This window comes from Dromiciops gliroides, chromosome 1 (genome assembly GCF_019393635.1).
Source record: "Dromiciops gliroides isolate mDroGli1 chromosome 1, mDroGli1.pri, whole genome shotgun sequence".
Taxonomy (NCBI): Eukaryota; Metazoa; Chordata; class Mammalia; order Microbiotheria; family Microbiotheriidae; genus Dromiciops; species Dromiciops gliroides.
In genome coordinates, this window is record NC_057861.1 from 361,538,864 (window position 1) to 361,559,816 (window position 20,953).

The 20,953-nt window shown below is 37.9% G+C and overlaps 1 protein-coding gene across 1 annotated transcript in view; it reads right to left on the reverse strand.

Annotated features, from left to right (window-relative positions):
• Positions 1-20,953, reverse strand: part of MYO10 (myosin X) — a 246,035-nt gene that overhangs the window by 180,063 nt on the left and 45,019 nt on the right. The window contains exon 2 of the mRNA XM_043971604.1: positions 8,802-8,900. Within this exon, the coding sequence (XP_043827539.1) occupies positions 8,802-8,900 (99 nt within the window). The remainder of the gene's footprint in view (positions 1-8,801; positions 8,901-20,953) is intronic.

The following is a 20,953-nucleotide window of genomic DNA, read 5'->3' on the forward strand; positions in this document are numbered from 1 at the left end:
TTGAATGCCTAATTTCCTGGGAGGATGTAGGGAGGGTTTGGGGGGAGTTTAGAATATACCATGATCACAAGCATATACATCTAGATTCAACAATGTGAAGGAAAAAAAGAAGTTGAGAACAAAAGACAATTTAAAAGATAGTTGTCTGTTTGTTTGTTTGTTTTTAAATTCAATTACAAATCCACATATTTTTTCCTTTTAATTCTGGCTTGGGAATTTTCACTTTATCCCAATCACAGCAAACCCTTCAGACTCACATTAAAAAAGACCCAGAGAACCTCAATTCTAAACCCCCAGCTAGCTGCATTCTTCAAAAAGTCCAAATTCTGTCAGTTATATTTTAATTTCTCCATAGGACTGCAGATAATTTGTCCTGTTTGTTAAAGAAAACCCAAATAGGGGATAACCAAAAACCCTTTCATTGTCAAGCCCAAATCATACAGTTGATCCGAAGGTCCAAAGTGTAACAGAGAAGCAATTTGGTAAGAGGCAAAATAGAGACGTGATACTTATGAGGCTGCAGGGTGTAGAGGGACCATCAAAAGAGGTAACTTCAGTTCTTTTTCTAATTTGAAACATTTCTTCCAGGCAAACATATTATAAGGAATATATTTTCAATACCTCCCTCAATAAAAAAGTAGTTTGAGGATGTGGCAGTGTGTTAAAAATCAACTTTAGTCTAAGCATGAAAGTTTATAAACATGAAAATTATGTCCAGAAAATTTTTTTTCTCAGTTCAGTGGATTTCAGTTTCCTACGATTAGAGTACTTCTTAGCTTATCACTAATATTATCTCCACATCATTTTTCTTTTATTCCTTGCTAATTTGATTTTAATTCATTTCTTTTTCTCTTCCAATATTTCAACTCCTTAGTTAGCCTCTCTTCTTTTTTTTTTGGTGAAGCAATTGGGGTTAAGTGACTTGCCCAGGGTCACACAGCCAGTAAGTGTTAAGTGTCTGAGGCCGGATTTGAACTCAGGTCCTCCTGAATCCAGGGCCGGTGCTTTATCCACTGCGCCACCTAGCTGCCCCAGTTAGCCTCTCTTCTAAGATTTCCCCTCCCTGCCCCCGCATGTCTTACTTTCCCTTCCTTCTAACCCCAAATTCATTGCCTGTCACTTTTCAGCTTCAGATGGGCTGGCGTATATTATTTATCTCAGAGAGCCTCGAGTCTTGCAAACTGCTTGCCTGTAGTTCTGTAGAAGCTGATTTCTCAGTCGGATGCATGTTTGAGAAGCTTATTGTTATTTGCCAGTTTCTTTCTGTCACATTTCTGTTCACATGCAGCTGGTTATTAAGGGAGCAGCTGTCTCTGCATGTAAGGTTCTGGAATGCAGCTTTGGTTGCAGCTAAAAGAACTGGGCATCCCCAGGCTCCTAAAACCCAACAGACATAATGTGCTTCCTTCCAGAGGAAACTCTTAGTCCAAGAACCTAAAACGTCTGGAGTCCTGTCATTTCCCCTCAGCAGCCATATCCTTTCTCTTTCCACCTTAATGTTGCAAGTACACAATTCTGGCTGGCTCCCTTTTTTCCACTACTGTCTAGAAGTGGGGGAGAGGGGGAAGAGAGAGAACAACCTACCTGCTTAAGATGTTTTTACACTCTGCTGAGCAGATAAACTTTTCAGGGCAAAAAATGATTAAGAGAGGAGAGAGAGAGAGAGAGAGTGTGTGTGTGTGTGTGTGTGTGTCTGTGTGTGTGTCTGTGTGTGTGTAGGTATGTATGTATGATGTGGTGGAGGGAGGATACAAAAAGGTTACAAGATTGTAACATAATAGCATTGATTGATTTATTTATTTTTAATTAATTGGTTTTTTTTTTTAGTGAGGCAATTGGGGTTAAGCAACTTGCCCAGGGTCACACAGCTAGGATTTATTTTCTAAGAGGATAAAAAGGAACTTACGGGGAAAAGAAGAATGAAGGAAAACAAGAGGAAAAATGGGTAGAATTTGTGAGAAACACAGCTATGAGAAAATGACACTAATTTTAAAAAATCATTTAAGAGGTCATTAACTCCAACTACCAGGTAAAGGGACATACAGGGCCCATAATGTGGATTGGGACTATAAAGCAACATAGTACTCATTCCTGTGGGGATGGTCTCATTACTTTGTTACTCTGTTTAATAACCAGTTTCTCCTAGGGTTAAAAAAAAAAAAAGCTGAAAAGACAGTAAACTTGGTTTGGTTCGGTTTTTCTTTTTTATGAGAAAACTTTTTTTTTAAAAAATCATGTCTAATTATGCTTGATGTGAAAATGGACAGGAAAAAAAAGTTGTGTGGGAAAGCAGAACCAGCAATTTGTAGAAGTCAGTAATTAAATTGTTAGTGAACAAAAAACAAAAATTCTGTAGGACAGCATGTAGAAACAAGACAACTAGAAAAGTCAACAGCCATTTCACACACTAAAAGGCTTTATTAAGTATATCAGGAAAAAACCAAATGATTCCTCAACTATTTTGGCATTTTCCAGAAAACAGTATTAATCTTTCAAAAGCAAAAACTCTATTATAGCACTTAATTCTACAAAATAGCCCACTATTGCATGTTCTTTGGATCTAGCTGGGAATCATTTCTAATCATGCTTTTCAAGTTTTTCTTTCATGTTGTTGATGTCACTTTCCTCCTCCAAAATACTACTCCTAATCATTTTAATTATCAATTAGTGGCAGAAAAGATATTCCAGAGGAAGAACCAAGAGGATTTAGTAACTGATTGGACCTAAGATGTGAAGGAAAAGAAAAAGCAAAAAATAATTCTAAGGTTTTGAACATAGGAGACTGGGTAAATAGTAGTGTAGCTGAAAGAATTAAAGTCAGAAGGAGAAGCATTAGGACAACAATGATATCAAACCGTGTTTGAGGCATGTGAAATCTGAGGTGCTGGTGAGATACCCAAGTAGAAGATGCAATTGGACATTTAGGTTAGGAGCTTAAAGGGGCAATGAAAGCTGTAAATATTGATTTTTGTATTCATATACATACAAGTGATAAAATAATGGGATTTGGCAGACGCCCTGAAGATTGATTTGGAATTCACTGAATTGGGTTAGACTGAGAAACTGACTGAGAACCTACTTAAGAATGATTAAATGGAGACCATGCCTGGCCGACCCTGAGTGGAGTGTTGTTCTCAGAGGCTATGGACTATGCCATCAACAGAAGACCACTCTCAACTAATCAGCTTGAAGGACCTCCCTTTTGGGGGAGGGAGACAGGAAGTAGGAAGTTGAGGCTGGCTCAATGGATCTCTCTTTTTTTGTCCAGGATTTTGGCGTGGTGGCGGCAGGGGCAGAACAGAGTAGAAAGATCTACTCTATAGAAGTGTGGATAGCTAAATAAAGGTGGTTTTCTCAACTTCTCTCTCTTCACTACCTTCTAATATACTTTAATAAATCCTTAAAGCCCAAACTCTTGCTGAATTTATCAGTAATCTTAGCCAGTTTCCCCCCCAAAACTGGGGTGGGGGGGACAGATTAGGATCCACATTTAGATTTTAAACATCACATATACATGGTAGTTTAAACCATGATGATGAATGAAAATGTCATGGGAAAGAAAGTAGAGAGGAAAAATGTTAGAAAATATCCACTTTAGCGGATTCGACTCAAGTCTAATAAACACTTAATAATTACCTCCTATGTAGAGATCACTGGGATGGATAGATTTAGACAGGGCAATAATAGAGCATATGCTATTTAGAATTTAGAGCCTAGTAAGGTGATAAGATACTAAAACAGATAACATACAAATACAGAATATATAGTATTTACTATACAAGGTGTCTTATACAGACTGTTTTAAGTTTTAACAGCTTTGCAGATAGATATGCAAAACAAAGTGCTACATTAAGTCTGAGAGAAAAGGTCAGGGAGAACTAAGGAAGGGTTCATGATGACAAGGACATATGAATTGGGGGGTGGGGGGTGGGGGGGAAGGAGAGCATTCCAGAATTAAGGAACATATTGAGCAAGAACATGAAGGTTAGAAGGATCAGAGGCTGTTGGAGGGGCAGGGTTGTCCAACTGCCCAATAGAGCTGGAATGTCAAATTCTCAGAGGGCAGAAAAGTGACGCCAGACTGTAAAGGGTCTTGAATGGCAGGCAAAAATATCTGAACTTTACTTAGCCAGTGGGGAGCTCCTGGAAATTTCTGAGCAGGGGAGGGACATGAGAGTAGATGTTTAAAGGGTCAAAAAAAAATGTTAAGTTATTTCAGGAACAAAATGAACACAAATGGCTAAAGGTGTGACTTTTAAATGAAGTTACACAAAAAGCCCAAATATTTTGTACCAGAGTGAGATTAAATGGCTCAGGGGACAAATCAGACATTTTACCATTCAATCAAAGAAACATCATTAACTTCTAGTCCTTCAATGAAGAAATGTCTTTTTAAGTATAATTCTGTCAAAATGAAGCTTGTGGCACAGGAACCAATGATCATGGCCAGAGAGCTGAGAGATCGGTATGAAAATATGGCAGTATATGTCAGTAATTAAGGGTAAACAAGATCCAGGAAGAGGCCTTAGGGAAGGAAAATAGGGTCTGAAAGGGTCAAGAGAAAGGTCAAAGTCAAGAGTCAGGAAGTCTAGAGCAGCAAGGCTGAGGCCTACATAGAATTAGGTCATCTAGGATTTCTTCTGGCTCTGTCCCTCTATACTGGGACAAATGATATGTCATACCACAAAACTGTGAGTCAGGCTGCATCTCAGGGTGGGGGGAAGTCTTTTGTCTTGCAGCTCAGAAAAAATAGCATATACTGATCAAAACTTTTGTCTCACTTCATCTAACTAATAACATTCTTGATCCATACTGATTGGCTTACCTTTCACTCACAACTATGCATTTTTATTTCACTGCACTAATAAAGAATTTATTTTAAAGGAAATTTGTCTTAGGTTGGCGATTGAAGGCCAAAAGTTTAAACTCCATTATGATAACCTTCAGGCAAATTTTATAAAAGTTCTCTTTAATGAAAGAGGAAAAAAAAGAAACACTGAGCTAACTTCTCTGAGGACAACATAACAAAAGAATTTTTTTGTAAAGTATTATATTTATACATACATCCAAAGGACCAAATATAAGTAATACCTTATACTTAATATTCTTTTTTTAGGGCAATGGGGGTTAAGTGACTTGCCCAGGGTCACACAGCTAGTACAAGTGTCAAGTGTCAGATTTGAACTCAGGTACTCCTGAATCCAGGACCTGTGCTTTATCCACTATGCCACCTAGCTACCCCATATACTTAATATTCTTGGGGGGGGTGGTGGTGTTTATGTTTTCAAATTTCTGGTTTTTTATATATATATATATATATGTGTGTGTGTGTCTGTGTCTGTGTCAGGAGTCTGCTACTGTACTGTAGAGGGTGATCAATCCAGCTTTCTAGCAAATGGAAGTCCATTCTCCACTAAGTAGCTCCATCCTTACTTCTTCTCTCTATAGGGGCTGGATAGAACCTGACTTCTGATTTTACTGGTATAGGGAACTCCCAAATAACCAATTTAGATCTACTCCTCTGCAACTTGATCATCATGTGTTACCTGGAGCACTCAGAGGTCAAATGAATTGACTTGGCTTGTAGAGTCACTATGTGGCAGAGGGACTTTCTTTTATGCCAGCTCTCTAACCACTACTATATTATACTGCCTCTCTCCATAGTACAATGATAGCTGATGCTATGATGATGACACTCAGAATGGTAAACTATGAAAAAAGCTGAGAAACACTGCTGTATCCCCCACTCAGATTAGGCCTAAGCCAGTTGTAGTTGGGGGTTAATCTTCTAATTGATAGGGCCCTAGCTCCACGCAAGAACCCAGAAAGCAGCTTAGCCTTCCAAATAGCTGGCATACAGGCTACTTGGAAGGTTAATATAATTTCAAAGGCAAAGATAAGTATCCTCTACCATATCAATTGCTCTCCCCACCCCAATTCTGCCCTACCTTCTTCCTCAACACCATTAAATCCAAGCACAATTAGGAGTGTTAACAAGTTTGAATCAGTGAATTTCAATCAAAATAAAAATAATCATATTAGATCCTTTGCCCTGTTCCAAAAAGAGAAAAGTTAGGGGAAAAAAAGCACTGAAGAGTTTGAGGGAAGAGATCAAGGATTCCCTCAGGAGGAAAGGGGGCGGGGGAGAGACTATGACTACTACTAGCTCATGGAGAGGCATCAAAAATCCTACCCATATGGAACCTTCAGACTTGGTGGCTGTAGAAAACCACAGGAGTAATCCTGAATTTAGCATTTTCCATATTGGGAAGAGGGGTGGGGGTGGGGAAAGGGTAGGTAGATGCAAATATATATAAGCTAAGTGCCATTGTATCCTTGTTAAGGTTCATCAATAAACATTTATTAAGTCCCTCCTAAGTCCCTGGAGACACAAAAGTGAAAGATAGTCCTTGCCTTCAAGGAGCTCACAATCCAATGACTTGATCCTGCATATTATTGATGTGTTAGGGCTAAGTAAATTTCCTTTTATTAATTGTTCAATGACTTATGAGTGCTTCATTTGTCCCAACACTGAACCCACTGGGCTCTATAATGGGTTGTCTTAGCATAAACTAAGTTCCTCAGTTACACATTTAGAAGGACTTTTGAAATCCAAGAAAGATTTAGGTATTCCCCAAACAATAGGTTATCAACTTTGTTTCCAATTCTTTGCCATTTAAATTGTGTTGTTTTTGTTGCATATTAGGGGTGGGGGGTGTCCCTTTTTTATCACTGACTTCCTTAGGAGGTAAGCTCAGTAGTTGAATCTCTGAGCCAATGAGTATAGACATTTTAATCACTTTCTGATGAACTGGTTTTGTATTTTTTTTTCCTCTTTTTATACTGTTTGTTCTAAGGGATGGCTTTCTGTGGGAGAGGCAAGGAAGGAAATACTAGCAAATGTGATATAAAGACCAAAATGTTAATAAAGTTTACTTTTTTAAGATAGAAAATTGATAATGTTTCTGAATAAATGGGGCCACACATGGTTCTGTGATTATGTCTGTAATATTTGTTGCTGGAGTGGATAAGGCTGGTGGATGCTTTAAGGTCAGGATTTCTAAGATGCAGTGGGTACAGTGATTAGCTGGGGTTTTGTTGTTGTTTTTTTTTGCGGGGCAATGGGGGTTAAATGACCTGCCCAGGGTCACACAGCTAGTAAGTGCCAATTTTATGAGGCCGAATTTGAACTCAGGTCCTCCTGAATCCAGGGCTGGTGCCTTATCCACTGCACCACCTAGCTGCCCCCCAGTGATTAGCTGTACACACTAAAAGTTTGTCACCAATATGGTAAGCTGCAGGGAGCCACCTGACTTATCAGGAAAGGGTAAACAAGATGAGGTAAAAGCTCTCATGAGTGGTCCACATACTTCCCTAGGCTGGGCCAGATAAATAGACCCAGGAAAAGGAGAGGGGGGAGTCAGAGAGAGAAAGACACAGTGAGAGACAGACAGAAAGAGAGGAAAGAGAAGAGAGGGACAGAGAAGGAGAAAGAGAGAGAGAAAAGGAGAGGGATGGAGAAGGAAAGGGAAAAGTAAGGAGGGGAATACAGAGAGAGAGAGAAAGAGAGAGATAGATGGAGGGAGGGAAACTTGGGCTTTGTAAATGGTTTCTAAACAGTGAAATCAATCACTGTTCAATATCTATACACTTACTGAATTAAACTGGAATTCATTAAAAATTAAATATATGCCCACTTGAATGCTTTTATAACATTTAACATTTTCCATCAACAAAATGAGCCAAACCACAAACTGGATAGGATTATTTTAGTAGCAAATACCCAAATTAGTCAACCCCTTTGAAAGGTATTATAGAATTCATTGAAAAACAATTTTCCCCAACTCCCAAAGTTACTCTGGCTGGACCTTAACCCAGATTTCTGTATAACAGACAAACTTCCCCTAGTCCTTAATTATAGTAGAAAAAAGGACTAGGAATTAGAAACTCAAATTCCATCTTTGACACTTACTTATATCTGTGGCCTTGGGGGAGTAGCTTACCCTCCCCAGGTCTTAGTTTCTTCATTTGTAAAATAATGCACAGTGGGTGGATTTCCTGTGAATTCTCTACTAAACATTATAGGATCAAAGAGTTAGAGCTTAAAGGGATTTTAGATGCCATCAAGTCCACCCTTTCATTTTACAGATCAGGAAACTGAGGCCCAAAGAGGCTACATGACTTGTCAGGATAACATAACTAGTAAATGTCTGAGTCAGGATTTGAATCCAAGTCTTAACTGCATCTAAATCAGAAGTTCTTGACCTTTTTTGTGGCATATGGATGCCTTAAGAACTCTGGCAAAGATTATAGTCTACTCAGAATGATGTTTTTAATGCATAAAATAAATTATATGCATTTATTTTTTTATTTACTTAAATGCATAAAATCAATTATATTGGAATACACTCAGATCTGGAAAATGAATGATAATCATCTAAGCTGAACTTATTAACTAATCACATGGTTTTTTATTAAAATAGCTAATACGGACTAGGACACCACTGTGCTGCCTGGTAGACAGATACTCTAGGTTATTTATTGATGCTCTATGAATATAACAGAGTGTAATTAAATGCCCTCCTGTCATATTTTGTTTGGGTCATTCATTTTAGAGACTCCATTTGGAAGAATTTTAGCGGATCTAAGACATTCATGAAACCTTGTAATCTTCTTTAGATACTGCTAGATCAGTTGGAAAACAAAGAAATTTGTAAATTTTCAAAAGCATGAAAAAATTATTAAAAAAATAGCCTAGTAAGCCAGATGCTAATTTACAAAGCGATATGTCTGCTCCTTACCTGACCATAATCTGTCCTAAAGACAACAACTCCCTCTGCACAGGAATTTACAGTACTTGGAAAGTGCTGGCCATTTTCTCGCAACCAGACTCGGGTTCCCTGTAAACAAAATGAATATAAGTAAGTTTTAAGCCTGGAAAGAATTTTAAAACAAACCACAACTCCCCCCAAATGCCAGAATCACTACATACCTCTCCCTAATAAAAAAGGTAATTTAAAAATTAAGGCATTGCCCATAGAATCTCTCTTTCAAGCAATCAAACCTCTATCCTACAGTTAGTCTTAGCATATGACTCTGGGAGATGGGGAGAACAGATCTCACCTGACCTCAAGTCTAGGCATGGTGGCAAAATCTATAAACCTGGGAAGGCTAAGCCTGGAGGATCATCTCTTGAGCTTGGATGCCCACATTAAGTTTGGTATTAATATTGTGTGCCCATCAGTGCTGACAGACTACAGGGCTGTCTAAGGAAAACATGAACCAGCACAAATCATAAATGTTGTTGTTTGTCCTTCGTTCTCAAAGAGGACCATGACAGATGTCAAGACTTGCACTGAACTGGATTTTAAGTGAGGAAGGGTTGTGCAAAGTCAATAGCCTCACTCTCTGCTCCAGAGCCATCTGGGTCCAGTGGCAAGATATGTTATCAAAAAGACTGGTGGCGGCCCCAGATGTTTGAGGCAATCAGGCTTAAGTGATTTACTCAGGGTCACACAGCTAGTAAGTGTCTGAGTTGATATTTGAACTCAGGTCCTCCCAACTTCAGGGCCAGCGCTCTATCCACTATGCCACCAAGCTACCCCTATCAGAAATGTAGTATGTGGACTCAGGCCTATAAGTAATAAATGTACTTTTAGACTGGGTAAGATGGGAAGGCCCAGTCTTTAAATTAAAAGTTGTTGGTATTTTTTCTTTTTATATTATCTGCATTTCTAGATAATCCTTCTCAACAATTTATCCTGCAATCCATGTCACGTTTTTTTTAAAAGGAGGGGAAATTAATTTCACAAAAAGAATCAAAATGTCTCCATAGGAGGAAAAAATGGAAATATGCACCACTGTAGCTTATTGCTCTTAAATAAAAATTTGGAAACACTTGCCTAAAGTGTTCCTAGGCCAAGTTTTTGGACCCAGGTCTCTATTGAATGCGTACTGATTGCTTAAAAAGGTGAATCAGAGCATTGATTTCACTTTTTAATTTACACTCTACTGCCTTCTGAGTTTCTTCCACTTCTTATTGTACAAAATGGAGTCAATGTGCTCCAAAGCTGGGCATGTGTCATGATATTTAACACTTTGTAATTCCTTTCCCTATTGAAAAGCCATTAATAGTATGGATTTGCATTGCTGACTGGGAATGGACCATTTTTGCTCATTGTAATCTAAATGAACAAAAATCCATTTTCATAGGCTCTTCTAGTATGTGATTTGAAGGTCTCTTTATTAATTTTTCACACAATACAACAACAATCATGGCTGTACAATGTTTTAAGATTAGCCATAAAGTATGCTTCCTGATAGGAGGCTTCCATGTAACAGACAAGCTAATGCAAAACCCAAGAGGTTTTAATACACTCAGCCTTACACTATTCATGCTTCACAGTCACATACTTTCCGAATCCAAAGGAGGGATGACCATCCCTAAACTGATCTGAAAACAGTACTACATTGATAAAAATGACATGTGCAGCTGCCAATCAACTTTGGTCAGTTATTAGCAAACAGCTGCTGTCAAAAAGCATCCTTATTTTCTTTCAGCCTCTAAATAGTTCTATTTAGTCTCTATGCATGCATTATTAGGAAAATGTAACTTTTCTTTATAAATGTCATGACTTCCTTTTATGTTATATACCTTTTTAAAAACTATATGTACAAATAAAGAGAGAGTTTAATTATAGATTGGATAGATGCATTTAAATGAAATTTCAGGTACTTCCAAAAAATCTATCAACCATAAAGATTAAAAAATTATTTTAAAAAGATATAACATTGGGGCAGCTAGGTGGCGCAGTGGATAGAGCACCGGCCCTGGAGTCAGGAGGACATGAGTTCAAACCAGGCCTCAGACACTTAACGGCTGTGTGACCCTGGGCAAGTCACTTAACCCCCACTGCCTCACCACACACACAAAAAAAAGATATAACATTACATTTGGTTTCCATGGACACCCACCATAAAGAACCCAAAGCTCCCGTCAACCATGATAAGGCATAATAAATATGATTTTACTGAGGAGGTGGTCTCAAAGCTGAGTCCTGAAGAGGGAAAAGATTCTGAAATATGGACATGGGGAGGGAGTGCAATCCAATAAAAAAAATACTTATTAAACACCTCCTATGTTCAATGTACTGTGTTAGATTCTGAAGATACAAAGACACAGGAGTAGCCCTTACAAAAGGGTAAAACCCAGAAACCTAACATTTTTCTGAGAGGATTACAGAATCGGAGAGTTAGAAAGGATTTAAGCAGTCAACTACAGTCCAACCCACACACCAAAGAAATCTCCACTGACATATATATAAGTGACCATTCAGGTTCTGCTTGAAGATTCCAAGGAAGGGAACCCACAGCTCAAAGTGCAGGAAGTTCTTTCCTAACATTAAGCTTAAAATGGCTCTTTTAGGGACTTCCACTCATTGTTCCTGGTTCTGTCCACATGACAGCACTTCAAATATTTTAATTTCCCCCACACATATACACATATATACCTTGCCCCTGGCTAATCTTCAAGAGGCAAAATATGCCCAGTTCCTTCCACTGATTCACATCATGCATTCAAGGGCCCTCCTTTGGACGCTGCAGCTTAGCAACATCCTTCTTTAAATGTGGTGCCCCCAAATGATAACAGTGCTCCAGATGAGGTCTGAAAAGGGCAGAAAATAGTAAGCTACATCCTTCCTAAGGTAGTGCAAAACTGTACCAGATTTTTTTTTTTTGGCTGCTTTATCATATTCCTGACTCATATTGAGCCTTCATTCCACTAAAATCCAGATCCTAAGATTTTAGAGCTCAGAAAACAAGAGGATCTTTATGAATTTGGCTGGAACACAGGAGTATGTGAATTTGATTCAGCAACCACTGATTAAGGCACACAGTAGGTAGAGAATAAATTCAAGGAGAAAAAAAAATAAGTCTTCTACTGTCTGTGCTGCTTACATTATCTGAGGCTGAAAAAGTGGGTTGCAGCCAGACCAGGAAAGGCTGAATTTTTATCAATAGGAAGCCAAGTGGGCAGTTATAGCAAGGATAGCTAAAAGGGAAAGGACTTTTTTTTTTTAATGGGGCAATGGGGGTTAAGTGACTTGCCCAAGGTCACACAGCTAGTAAGTGTCAAGTGTCTGAGGCCGGATTTGAACTCAGGTACTCCTGAATCCAGGGCCGGTGCTTTATCCACTGCGCCACCTAGCTGCCCCGGGAAAGGACTTTTAAGCTTGAAGGAAAGGAAGATAAAAACCCAACTGGGTCCAGGCCTTTCTCTAGAAGTGTACTCTGTGTAAGGAGCAGGGCCATCCCTCCAGCCCACCCCAATCCAGAGTAGGCAGCACAGAGTAGGCACACAGTGGCAAGAGCATCACATCTAGAGTTGGGTGACTGTTTCAAATTCTGACTCTGCCACTCATTACTTCTGTGACCATGAACTTCTCTGGGTCTCAGCATCATCTGCAAAAAATAGAAGTTGGTCTAGATGACCTCTGAGGTCCCTTACAACTCTAAATCTATGACCCTATGACTTGGCAACTGAATGGGTGAATGAACAGAAGGAAGAAAGAAAAGAGTCAAAGATGACTATGAGGTTTTGAGCCTCCGTGGCTCAGAAGATGGTAATGACCTCAAAAACAACAAAAAAAGGAAAATTGGGAGGAGACGTGGGTTTAGGAAAGGGGAAAAGAGGGGACTAAATATATGAAGAGTTCAATTCTGAACATTTTGAGTCTGAATGTTGAGGGGATATCCAAGTGGCTATGTCTTACTGGTGGATGGAGATATAGAAATGGAATAAGAGAAGAAAATAGGACTGGAAAGGTAGATTTAGGGGTCGTATGAAGAGCAGTGATAACTAAACCATAGCAGCAGATGACGTCAACAAGAAATAGAGTGTAGAGAAATCAGAGGACAGAGTGCCTTGGAGGATAACGAGATTCAAAAGGCAAGGGTAGAACAATAATTCAGGAAGGTCAGACAGATAGGAGGACCAGAACCAGGAAAAACAGTGTTAAAGAAACCAAAGGAGAAGGAGGTGGTAGAATTGATTTAATTAGATGACCTAAAGGCACCAAAAACATTTAAATGTCCAGTCCTTAGAGACCAAACCGTACAAGTCTTTCCTATAAACACCCCTCAAATCTTGAAGTCAGTTTCCTTAGAAAGGAAAAAGAAATTTACATTACAGTTAGCAAGTATGTTCTGATACCTGTTGGGTCACATTCTGTTAGGTGTTTTGCTTCAAAGTTTTGATCTCCAGCAAGGCTCCTCCTCTTCCACGATCACCCCTCCCCTAATTGCTGGCTATTCAAATTTAAATAGTGTTGACATAGCATTACAGGATCCAATAGAAATATTCACTCCTATATTTCAAAGGTCTTTTGGCCAGGTGTGAATAGCTACTGATAAGCAAAAATTTCCAGAAGTCAAGCAATGATACTATCAGTGCTACTATTTGCCAGCCTTTTAAGTGTCTTCTGGGCAAGGAAAAGTTGAAAGTATAAAACACAAAAGATTAATCCTTTTGTTTGTGTGTTCTATTTTTTTTTAACAGCTGGCTTAAAGTTTAAATACTTTAACCATGGTCCCACACCTATTCTTTTTTTTAACACAACTGATTCTGTACTTTCTTTGAGCCCAAGGCTTTTTATACATCACTTCTTTTTGTTACTACTAACTTCTGAAAGGAGGTTCCTCTAACAACTGCAAAAGCATACAACAGAAACCAATTTGCTGAAATATTAAAGAAGTTTGGGTGGGGAATAAGAGTTGCCTACTATACCCAATCTTTTATTCTGACACCCAAAATAAGGCTACAACGTCATAGACATTATTATGTTTATTTCTTTGTTTGTTTAGGTGGGGGTGATGACAGTTAAGTGACTTGCCCAAGGTCACACAGCTAGTAAGTGTCAAGTGTCTGAGGCCGGATTTTAACTCAGGTCCTCCTGAATCCAGGGCTGGTGCTTTATCCACTGTGCCACCTAGCTGCCCCCTTAGATATATAAAATCTTTCTCCAGTCACTAACCATGAATTTAGAAAATTTGGAGCTTATCCAACAGTCACATAAGCAGAAAACCTTAGTATTAGAAGGGACACTGAGAGGCCATGGAGGAACAAGAATCACCTCTTACACATGTCCCACAAGTGGTCAGTCATTCTGTCTCTGCTTGAAGACCTCCACTGAGGAGTAACCCAATACCTCTTGAGACAGCACATCTAATTTAGGGCAGCCCTAATTGTTATGTTTTTCCTTACACTGAGTCTAAATTTGCTTCTGGGTTACAGTGCTCCATTTTAGGACCAAGCAGTACAAGTCCACATGAAAGCCCTTCAAATACTTTAAGGCAGTTATCATGTCACTTCCAAGTCTTCTCTTCTCCAGATTCAACTTTCGACCAGTCCTCAGATGGCACAGTGATGAATCTCTTTACCTTCTTTAAACACTCTCCAGCGTATCAAAGTTCTTCCTAAAATATATAAGAACTAAGTATGTTACTCCAGATGTGTTTCTCACAGTTTATCTCCTCTGTTCTCTGAACATTGTGCCTCTCTTAATGAAGCCTAAGACTGGGGAAGGTTTAGCTGCCATATCATACTTTTAACCTTGCAGTCCACAAAAATCCCATAATCTTTTTGAGGAATACTACTGTCTATCCATGCCTTAAAGGTGAATTGATCTCTTTGAACTTACAATTAAGACTTTGCATTGGGTCAGCTAGGTGGCACAGTGGATAGAACACTAGACCTGGAGTTAGGAGTACCCGAGTTCAAATCTAGCCTCAGACCCTTGACACTTACTAGCTGTGTGACCCTGGGCAAGTCACTAAACTCCAACTGCCTCAAAAAAAACAAAAAAAAGACTTTGCATTTATACCTATCATACTTCATTTTATTAGATTCAGTCCACTGTTCAAACTTGTCAAGATCTGTTTCTATTTTGACTGTCATCCAGTGCATTAACTGGCTCTTCCTCCTAGTTTTGTATCATCTGCAAATTTGCTAAGTATACTAACTTTGCCTTCATCTGAACCACTGATAAAATCTATAAACAGCAAGAGCCAAAGCACAGATCCCTTGGGTATCTCTTTCCAAATTGACATCAAATTATTTATTGACTATTCCAAGTACACAGTCATTCAACCAGTACTCAATCCAGTTATCATCTAGACACATCTCTTCATATTGTACACAAGAAGAGCATGAGACATTTCGAATCTAAACATTCTCTTGATCTACCAGCAACCCCATCAAAAAAAAAGTCAAATAAGGTTAACTCATCAGGATCTTTTTTTTTTTAAATGAATCCATACTGGTTCTTCAAGACCATTGTTTCATTTTTCTATACATTCAACAAACAGTTCTTTTATTTATACTTAGAATTTTTTTTAACTCAAAGTCAGGTTCACTGGGCAATAATTTGCCATATTGCTTCCATATTTTCCATTTTTGTTCTCTCATTCTAGGTCCAAGCCAGAATAGACACTCTCTAGCAGAAGGAAACAGAACTCCCCTGTGACCCTGAAACAAACACACCCCAGTACCATTACACTTTAGTTCTTGAAGATAAAATACACTTCTGCTCTGCCCAGCATACTAATGCAGGAACACAATTTGAATCTAAAGCTTACCATCATAACCATTAAAAAAAACACAACTATTTCTCAAATAATTTTCCCATCTCAGGCCTAAGCATTATTACTCAGACGATATCACATAGGTCAGATAATCTTATGAGACAACTGTAGTTTCTATAACTATAGTAATATTAAAGGAGAGTGAATTCCAATGGCACTTCTATATCAGAAACTTTAAAACCAGTGCTGGAAGCCGATAATGATTCCTTCCACTCCCAAACTGCAACAAGGATCAAATGAGATTTACCTAAATGACTACCAACATTAGCCTAATAATTTCTTTAGGCACTGATTTCATTTCACAATTAAAGAAAAGACTTTCACTTAAACTTAGTGTGATCAGTTCATATGTAATATATCAACCAAGGAACCTATTTAAATGACTGGTTACCAGATCCTTCTTGGTTGTGATAAAAGAGAAGTGAATTTGCAACATAATGAAAAATCCCTTATGCTTAGATAGTCGTTCAAGAGCTTTTATATAAATTATATGATCTTCAAAACAACCCTTTGAGTTGTTCACTTTCTCTGCTGTTTACAAAAGAGGAAATTGAAGGCCCAGTAAGGATGTGATTTGCTCAAAGTCACGGAGTTCATGAATACCCAAGTGAGCACTGGAGTCTATAAGAGTAAAGGAGTCACCACGGAGGAGGAGATAAAAGGGTGGAGAGAAAGGAGTTGAGTGATATAAGAGAAAAGCTTTTTTCACAGCTTTATCTATGGTGACCCCCATTTACATTCAGCTGAATTAAAACGAATGTCAGATATGCATAAGATATTTTTGTTCTATAGCAATAAAGCAGGCAGACAGTTCTGATTCAGATGATTTAATAATAACCAAAAAAACTTTATTAAATGGCCAACTCTGCATAAAAAAGCATCCTTCCCAAGGAATTAGCTCTTCAGGCTATACTGTATAACTGAAAACACTTACTGAATTACCAGAATTTGGACGAGATTTGAAACAAAAGACGACTGCCTACAATATAAAAAAATAACTTCCCAAGCCAAAAGGGGGAAGAGGGAGGGGAAGAGAGTCGGAGAAGAGGAACAATAAGGTACTGACCCCTCCAAAAAAAAAAAAAAGAAGACAGAAGTAGATACATGGGCCAGAGGTGCCCATCCTCCTTGAGACTTCTGAAAGATTTGCTTAACAAATAACTGTAAATGCTTTTACAAAGAAACATCCTGAAAAAACAAGCATGACCTCTTTCTAAATATAATACTTCTATGTTCTGTGGTGCTACCCCTGGAACTGGCTCTGAAACTTAAAATATGACTCATCAGATAATAAATGCCTCAGGCTTGAATTAACTGTGGCTCCTTGAGTTGCAGTTCTCCCAAGAAGATCCCAAGATCAAACAACAGCTGTCTAATAACCTTTATGTGAGTCCCATTATTCCTGTTTGGGAAAAAAAAAAAAGTACTGAAACATACTATCTCAACCATTAAACAGTTTTTTAAACCTCTGCTGAAAACTCTCACTACTGGGATGAATTTATACGGAACTAGGGCATAAGAAAGACACAGTAAGCAATCAGTGACTCCAAAAGACAAAATCATGAGACTTTTAAAACTACTGTAATATATAAAACTACCACTGTATGTAATTCATGTTGTTTGCACATTTGTGATCTATCTTGGCTCCTTATGACATAGGTGGAGACTGGCATATAGAATAATTCTTCTAAATACTAACCGAATGAAAAAGTAGTTAGGAAATATGAGATTATATTGGGGAGGAAAATACAAAGCATTTCTCTGATCAACCAAGACATTGGTTGTCTCTTATTTGAATTAGCAGCTTTTGATATATGATCTAACTTTTCAACTATAATTTGGATAATTCCCAAACAAGCTTACATTTTTATACTCTCCCTTCCTCCCTGGCTTTTATCATATTTATATCACTTAAAATAGACCTACATACACCTTTGGGGTTGATTTAACTCCAAGATCTCCCAGACAATTCTAGACTATTCTCTTACACAATACAAAATTAAGTAACACTGTATAGGTGTGTTAAAATAATTAAATCTATTCAGACCTGTTACACCAGGGAAGACTTTGAAATGAACTTCAAAGCAAAATGCCACATGGCAATCCTGGTCAGATTTGAAAGATAAGTAAATCTTTAATAGGAAGAAAGGAACAGATATTGACTTCACTGTGAATTTCACCTTGATTCCTGCTTTTCAGAAAATGAGTTTAATTTTTTCATGGGGGGGGGGGATCTTTTCTACACACTAGCAGATGGTTTGGGTTTTGTGGGTTTTTTTTGAAATTAGGAAAAAACTGAAAAAGTAACCAGTTAATTTGAAACAGCATATTCTATAGCATGTTCTACATATAATAACATAGAAAAGAAGATACTATGAAGTCAAATACTTGAGTCAGTCAGAACAGGTAAATTGCCTTTTTGTCATCTATTAGCAGGGCAAATAACAAGATTTTTTTAAAGCATACAAAATAAAGGAAGGAGACTTGCTAAGGCTTGGAGTAGAGAACCTTTTATTTAAAGCACACAAAAAAAAGATTATACCATTCTTATGAAGAACACTCTGAAGGAGTAGGGAATGACTTTTTTCTCCCTAATCCAATAATAAGCTCCTCAAGAATAGGAATTGTTTCTTTCTTTTTCTTTCTTTTTTTTTTTTGTCTTTGCATCTCCAGTACCTGGCACATATGCAGACAATAAATATCCGTTGACTGATTTCAAGGTAAATACTCATGGACTATTTTCTTTTTTTAAGTAATAAATATTTTTATTTATAGTTTTGGGTTCCAAATTTTATCCCTCCTTCCCTTCCTCTCCATTCCCCTTCCTGAAGCATTAAGCAGATATAGGTTATACATGTATGATTACATAAAACGTTACCATATCAGTCATTGTGTACAAGAAAACTTGAATAAAAGAAAAAATGAAAGAGTGAAAAATAGCATGCTTCAGTCTGTTTCATCAATACCAGCTCCTTCTTGGGAGGTGGATGGTATGTTTCATCCATAGTCCTTTGGGATTGTCTTGGATCAGTGTATTGTTGAGAATAGTCAAGTCATTCACAGTTCTTCATCAAACAATATTGCTGTCTCTGTGTATGACGTTCTCTTGGTTCTGCTCACTTCACTATACATCACTTCATACAAGTCTTTCCAGGTCTTTCTGAAATCATCCTGCTTGTCCTTTCTTATAGCACAATAATATTCCATTCCTTTGATTTCCAATTCTTAGTCACCACAAAAAAGTGGTGCAATAAATATTTTTGTACAGATATGCCTTTTTCTCTTTTGGGGGATATCTTTGGGATATAAACCTAGCAGTGGCATTGCTGGATCAAAGGGTATGCACAGTTCTATACCCCTTTGGGCATAGCTTCAAATTGCTCTCCAGAATGGTTGGATCTTTTCACAACTCCACCAAGAGTGCATGGGTGTCCCAGCTTTTCAAAGACTATTTTCAAGCTTAAGGGGAACTTAATAGAGGGCCAAAGCCTAACTGAGTTCTACTCCTGGGTTTGTCTGTTTTAAAGCAATCGGGGTTAAGTAACTTGCCCAGGGTCACACAGCTATTAAGTGTCTGAGGCCAAATTTGAACTCAGGTCCTCCTGACTCCAGGGCTGGTACTCTATCCATTTTGACACATAGCTGCCAGTAGTACTCTTTCTTGGCATTCATCAAGAAGGTAACAAAACAATATCTTCATAAATTTTCAATTTTAGGAAATGAAGTTCAAGTTGAAATCACTACATCCTTAAATAGTACTTCTGGTTTTTTCCTATCATTTTTATCAAATGGAAATAAGAGGCTTTTAAATTTTATTAGATTTGATGGTTTCAAACTAGTGACATACATATATAAGGTTACTCCAGGATGTATGCATTTTATATTCTATAGGGTTAATCTAGACTTGTGTGATTTACATAATTTTTCTTAGACCATCCAATGAGTGTCTTACTAGAACGTGACCTTCATTATTTAAAATTTGCCAATTTATGTGGTTTTCCAACATAAGATAAATACAAGTGGCCATGACTGACTGTTGTGCTCCTGAAGCACAGAGAGGCTAGGTAACTTGGGTAACATAATCCACAGTTTATATTATGCTACATATTAACTAAACATATATATATATATATTCATGTATGTCTATATGAATAGACACACATAACGCATTATACAGCAGTATATTCTTTTCCTTTGTAATATTTACATAAGTAAAAAAGAGACAATTTCATTCTCTTAGTTTTATATTTAGCTGGAGCTAGAGAGATGTATTTCTTTACTCTCCACTGCAATTCTATTTACCTCTTCTCCACACCAATTGTTCTTTCATTCTCAAGTTTTTACTTTACTTGCATTTAACAACAGACATTATCTCCCCCAAACTAGAATCTGTCTCTGGGCTTAGAAAGTGGCACGACAGAGAGAAAAATCACAGAATTTTTTATAACAAGGGTAAAGTAATCACTAGTGTGCATAGCATTCTACTCTGATCACATCTATGTTCCTGGGAGTTCCAGGGGTTCCCACTGCAGTGAGTGGTCTTTATAATCCACACCTGATAGGATAAAGAAACAGATTCAATGGGCAGGGAAAGGGAGTGATTGATTCCCCATAACTGATTTTCTTGTCCTGAGACTCCTGTGTTTCAGGCCTATGTTTTATCCACCACCTTTTTAGGACAACTGTGGGAGTTCTGAAAAGGAAAGCCTAAACCACAGCCTACAACTTCTCATTAAAATTATTCTAACTTTAAATGAAACATGGTTTGTGCTTCACTGCAATTTCAAATGACAGAGAACTGGGTTTGAAGCCACCAAAGTGGCATGGTGGACATAATCACATACCAAATATAGGGATGGAGAAAAGAAATGGGAACTTGACAATCAACATAACAATTTACCATTAGAACTTGGATCCTACAGCCTATTATAATATACTGGAAACATTGGTTTAAGGAGTATACACTTCCACCACCTTAACTACAGTCATAACATAAATAGTCATTTCTTCTTCCCCTAACTTGATTTATACTATTAAAATATGCACAAATAATTATAATTTGCCAATGAGCCCAATATCCAAACAGTTGCCCTGGCTTTCCCCATACCCCACACAACCAGCCAGCAAAGCCAAGGGGGTACTTTCTCCTTCTGTTGGGATGGAGTGCAAGCATGAAGGAAAAGGGAGGAATCTGTCCCAAAATCAAACTTAGGATTCGTTTTTCTGTAGACATGGCATTATAAATGGTAGTTAAGTCTCCTGTCTCACCTCAAATACCTACAGAATGTTATTGGAAGGCAATCCATTTGTA